Source organism: Condylura cristata, unplaced genomic scaffold (assembly GCF_000260355.1).
Source record: "Condylura cristata isolate star-nosed mole 26May11 unplaced genomic scaffold, ConCri1.0 scaffold00017, whole genome shotgun sequence".
Classification (NCBI taxonomy): Eukaryota; Metazoa; Chordata; class Mammalia; order Eulipotyphla; family Talpidae; genus Condylura; species Condylura cristata.
This window is the reverse complement of record NW_004567118.1, coordinates 11,708,650-11,714,649: the sequence shown is the minus strand read 5'-3', so window position 1 is coordinate 11,714,649 and position 6,000 is coordinate 11,708,650. Positions and strand designations below refer to the sequence as shown.

General features: G+C 39.2%; 1 protein-coding gene across 1 annotated transcript in view; it reads right to left on the bottom strand.

Annotated features, from left to right (window-relative positions):
* Nucleotides 1-3,356: 3,356 nt before the first annotated feature.
* Nucleotides 3,357-6,000, bottom strand: part of ANKFN1 (ankyrin-repeat and fibronectin type III domain containing 1) — a 119,562-nt gene continuing 116,918 nt past the window's right edge. The window contains exons 16-17 of the mRNA XM_004685007.1: nucleotides 5,486-5,636; nucleotides 3,357-3,548 (exon numbers count right to left, since the gene is read on the bottom strand). Of these exons, the coding sequence (XP_004685064.1) occupies nucleotides 3,357-3,548; nucleotides 5,486-5,636 (343 nt within the window). The remainder of the gene's footprint in view (nucleotides 3,549-5,485; nucleotides 5,637-6,000) is intronic.

The following is a 6,000-nucleotide window of genomic DNA, read 5'->3' as shown; positions in this document are numbered from 1 at the left end:
TCTACTAGAAATGATGTGAAGGAATACACAAAGGGTTTGCCCAGCCTAGTCTTCACTCCAAGAGACAGAGCAGGCTAAGTGGCTTTATCATTTTGTCCTTGCTAAATTCCTTGCTGGAATAGGCACAGATGCAGTTTTCCATAGCTGGTTAGCAAGTTATTTATGATTCAACTTCGGCCACTGTTAGGAACATGTTGGGTTGCCAGATCTCAAATACTTTCATCCAGACAGGGATGACTTCTACAAGTCAAACTGAGATATAGCATATTCCTTTAATCTTATAATTTACATATTCCATAGTTTGTACCTTTCCAAGTTTCATTAAAATGTCTGTGTTATTATATTCTCCTGAGTTCTATTGAACTTACAACATAGTCTTTTCAGAAATGCTTAGTGGGTCTCTTCACCTTTTACTACTGATCTATGAAGATGGAAGTTCCTACTTATAAAAATAAAATAAAAAAGCTTAGCATCATTCTAAAGAGGGACTTGAGTCCACTTAGACTCTTAGAAGTTTCTACAGAGGATATTGTTAAGTGCTTCATGGGGTGAAATGTAATGGAGGAAGTAGCTATGATAATCTGCCTCTTGGTGAATTCAGATTGCTTGGGGATAGAGTTTGTCTGTATTCTTACTACAGTCCAGCAATATTTTAAAAAATGTTGATGGTGGCACTGAAGTTCAGTAAGGTATATTAATTTCTTGCTACTGGCAAACTTTGACCCCTAGAAAAGACCAATAGAACTATATATACCAACCAAGTAGTCTCTGGAAACTCAATATGACTTTCATAGCCCTCATGAATCTCTGACATTCACAATATTTTTGTTTGATGATTGGTTTACTATTTGTTTCCCTCACTAGAATGTAAGCTCCATGAGGATATTGTCCATTACTGAATTTCTAATACTTGAAATAATGTAGTTTAATGATTCATTAAGTAGTAGGTTACTTAATAAATACATGGTGATGAATTAATGAACAAATTAAGGAAATTGTAGAATAAAGGGTAACAACAGTAGCACAAAGTGTGGTGGCTCAATAATGGTGCAGGAACCGCCTCAAAAGCAGGGTAGAGAGGACATTTTTGGTCCTCCAGGACTGTGGGAGTCAATCACCAATATGACTGATACCATAAATTTGATTGTTTCCTACCAAGACCAGTGAGGCTTGGGGAAAAGAATCATATGTGTTTTTGCATAGAATGATGGAACAAGAATGGTCATTTTGTACAGAATGGACTCAAAGTTAACTCTTCAGAGAAGTATTTCCCTTGCTTCTTTTCCCTGTCAGGTAAGTATCTCTGGGGAAAAAAGTCACTTTCATGATTTCAGCTGTTATGTGTAGACACTAGCCAAATTTCCCTCACTCCCCAAACTATTTCTTACATCTGATTTCCTTACTTCTGGTAATGGCAGCATATCCTAATATTTTTTGAGACTGACACCTATGGGGACATAGATTCAAACAGTTGTCCAATCTTGTTGATTGCTTCCATTGATATTTGTGTTTCCTATTTTTATTTCTATCTTAATACTGGACTTTTATAATAACCTCTAAAATAGCCCCCTAATTCTGCTTTAAATCCATATCAAGTAGGATCCTCAGCCTGATTCTTAAGATACTTCCCCATATGTCCCTAACTTGTATGCACAGCCTTGTGTTCTATTCCCAACATCATTTCTCTGAGCTAGCCACATCAAACCACTTGTTCTTTTCTTGATTATGAATTCTTTTGAAAAAATGTCTTTGTATATTCTTTACTCTTTGACAAGACAAATTTTCCTATATCCATGATTACTGACATCCTGCCAATTTTTACACCCACTTCAAATATCCTCTCCTTCAAGGCAATTTTCTGATATATTCTTTGTGCTTTCATTTTTCTTTTGTCAATATCACTCAATACTTTTGCTACAGCACACACTCTACCTCATTCAATAGTAATTTATATTCATATTTTACTCCTGCCACTGAACTGAAAACCCACTGAAGGCAGGACCTTTATTTTCCCCACCTCTGAATGTCCATAGTAGGCACCCAATATATTTACTTGAGGACTTGAAATGAATACCTTGACCCAAACTGTGTTTCACAATAGTAATGCAGTTATATCATGGGCTAATAATGTTCTTTGGATGGAGAACTCATTAAATGGTCACATTCACATTGAGGCCTGGTGTAAGTGGCATAGTCAATGTTATTTATCATTTGACACAGAAAAGGTGCAGAAAGGTTAAGTGATTGCTAGTGCCACATAATAGAAGATCCAGGACTCTCAAGCCTCATTTTTTAAGCTTTGGATTCAAACTCCTCTTAATAACTGTCCCTCTTCTGGAAAAGAACAATTGCTTTTCAACAGCTTTTGGGCATATGAACTGCTTGGAGAAAGGGAAAGTGAGAAGCTTAAGCCATTTATCCCCAAGGGATAAATTCAGATTCAGATGCCCAGGTCTCAAAATGAGACATCAGGCAGTTGCCCTGTCTGCTGCTAAATTGGGTGGCTGGGGAGTAGTCCAAAGACAGTCTGTCTCCATTCTCCCCACCCAGTCATTTGCTCTCCTGCAAGCCATACAATTCTTTTGAATTGATAGAACTCTTGCTAATTGCCTCTTATTGACCTGTTATGAGATGAAGCAGGGGGGTGGTGTTGGTGGTGGTGGGTGGAGACAAAGCCTCCTTATTCACATTTCAGTGGGCAGCAGGGGTCTCAGCAAAAATAGAGAAACTGGGGCTCAGGCTATTTTGAAAGTCAGGACAAGATCTACCACAATTCAGAATCCCTCAATTATAACTGTAATATTGCATCCTGAGAGACCCTGTCAGTTTATCAAGGGGACTGTGAGAGACATGCAGTCTATTAACATTAGGGCCTATTTGATAAATCAGCATTACTTAAAGTTAGACTTTTTTCCCTTCAGAGTGGTAGACACTGCTCATTTTAATTTCACTATTTTTACCCCCGTTAGAGGAGAGGAAGGATGGGGGGGAGGGGAGGCAAAAGAGAGGTGTGTGTGTGTGTGTGTCTATGGTGGGGGGGGCAAGAGAGAGAAGTGCTTTTCATGAAAACATCAGTTCTTGTATTTATGTTTTAAGAAAGCAAAGGGGGAGGCAAAAACGGCAGCCTGATAACTGAACTTTCTGTTTAAATTCCCTCCTCTCCAATGGGCCTTAGCTAGGTTTCAATAATTATCGCTCAGACACATAGTTTTGGAGCTTTGCTTTCTCCCAGACTTGTACACAGTTCTAGGAAGGGTTGTTGCCAAAGCCATCATGTGATTTATTGACCCTCCACTGGGACAAGGGGAACAGATATAACTTTGTGATTTTATTATAAGGAGGCTGGGTTAATATTTCTAGGTGAAACAAGCTACTATACCAAGTTCAAACATCTGAAGAGGGAGGTTAAGAAACCCTGAGTGTGGGGTGTAAGGATTATTCTGTCCTGGGGCTGTACAGACGTCGTCTGAGGCAGGGAGCAGGAGAAGAAAGGACACATTGTGACCCATTTCCAACACCTCCTGTGTGTAGAGGCGGAAGTTCCTTGCCTGCAGAGGGACACGCGCGGAGGAAAAATAGGAGAGTTACAACATGGCACTTACATAAACAACACCAAACTGGCATAAAACATCTAACAAAATTACACGACTTCAAGCTTGGAATTTTTATACAACATAAATATTAGGGTTCAGCCCATTTAATAATGCTATATAAAATCAAGATTTAAAGCAGTAATGTTCCACATAAACTCTGAAAACAACATTTATGCTTCTTATAAAAGCAGAAAATGATTGCATTCTGTGGGCTTTTCAAAATGATGAATATAATTACATGAAGCAACAAAAATGGATTGAATTAAAAATCCACTAGTTTCAATTTAAGTTGGTTAAGGGGGAAAAATGTAGTTTCTGGCCAAGGACTGAGAAAATTTTACAAGTATCAAAAAAAATGTTGTATGCACTCTTAGGCAGTTAGGCAGCCTCTCCCAACATGTATATGCAGCCCAGAGTCACCAGTGAAATATGAGCTGCTTCAAACCTGCTAAGCCCAAGAAACCCTTTAATAGTATCTACTGTCACAAGTAGAGCTGGTATTTTTTTCCTACTCCTCAGTACATGGCCACCCTTATCCAGTTGCTCTCCTAGTGTCTTAATGGCATCTTATGCAATTTATTCTTCTTCAGCATTGGTTGTTTTGGACTAGGCTTGTGGTATTGACTCATGATTAGAGCTGTACCCCAATGGAAGAATACACTTAGAATCTCTAATTTGTGCCCTGCCCCCACCACCCTGGGTCAGAGTCAATTCATGGTTGTCTCTCTGTTATTAAAAGAGAGCCAGACACTCCTAATGGTCTTCCTGTTGACAGGCCACACTTGGTTCATTTTGTCTGTGCGTATAGAGGATGGTGTGTGTATGTGTGTGTTGGCTGGGGAAGATGGTGAAGGTATGCCAAAAACTATATAGAATTTAATCTAATGCTACAACATGTTAACTTACTAGACAGAGGCTAACAAACTTTTACTATTCTCATCTAAGCCAACAGTTTTTCCTGAAGTTGCTTATTAGAGTTGCACATTTTGATTCAGAAGAGACAATCATCTTGACAGTAAACTCTGTTAGTGGAAAGATAGTGTGACACAGTCTTGGCCATCCCTATAGGTTACATTGCCACTGATCTTCTGCTCTTAGCTCAATCATTTATACATCTCACATTCATTCACACACTTAGTCATTTGTTAAGGGGAAGGATGTCCTGAAGGAACTCTGCAGAGTCTTCTGGACTCAACCCCCACTCCAGCTTTCTGGACTCTATCCCCTACTCTAAAGATTGGAAACTACAACTCCCAGCATTACCAGGGAGAGAACTGCGAGGACCCAAGGGCCGAGCTAGCAGGACTTCTTGGACATTGGGGTTAAGTAGGGTGCAATTGCGTGTCTCTCCTCCCCCCTCCCTATTCCTTTCCCTTTTTGTAAGTAAACCCATTTTGACCCTTTTGTGTGTGCCTGCAGTATAACTGAATTTTGAGTGCATGGGTGAGGCCCCACAGACAGGCGGCAGAGTGGTCTGGGGTACCCTGTAACAGATGAAAGGAACTCTGCAGGGTTCCTTTAGGACATCCTTCCCCTTAACACATTCATTCTACTTACTTCATCTTACCTTGAAGCTGAAAACTGTTCTCTTTCAAAGTTGGCTAGTCAATGCTTTTCACTTATTTAATCAGAACATATACTATGGGGTGTCGGAACCTTGGGAAAAATCAACATGGGGGATCTAGAGAAAGGTGGCAGAAGTACAGCCTGTGGCCCACTTGTAGGCATCAGATTCAAAACATGCATGCTCATGCAAAGTGGGGTTCAAGTGAATGGAAACTATATATACACACATATGTATATGTACATATATGTATTTACCTCTTGAGTTTTATGCTACAATGCAGTTTCCATTAGCAATAAAAGGAAGATAAAATGCTAAAGACTAGTACCTGGTGTAGAGGTATATTAATCTGCTTAAGGAGAGCTTTCACTGCCATCTGGAGCTCGTAGAAGAACAATTGCATGGGGCAGTCAGAAGTATGATCCACACTTTCCATAGATTCAGAGCCAGAAAGCTTTTGGACCCATTCCCATTCCTCCCTGTATGTAGAGTCAAGTTAAAATTAGAAATATAACAAAAGTTCAAACACAGCGCAAAACATTTTTAGTATATATGTCCAGAACCTGGACAACCAATTTTGGTGGTTAAAACAATGGAATTCTTGACATTTGAACTTTTTTTGCCACCCAAATAAACTTTTAAATGAGCTTTTTCTAACAAACATAGTTCACCTATCAAACCACATATATCTCAGAATAACACCTTTCATTCATATGCATCGATTTTGGAGACTAAAACTTTGAAATATTTGGTAATTGTTTCCTGACTATCTTTATTTTTCTTTTCCTGAAGATCCTATAAGTTTGAGGACCCTGCATTTTACAGAGGCATCTGCTGGGTAAT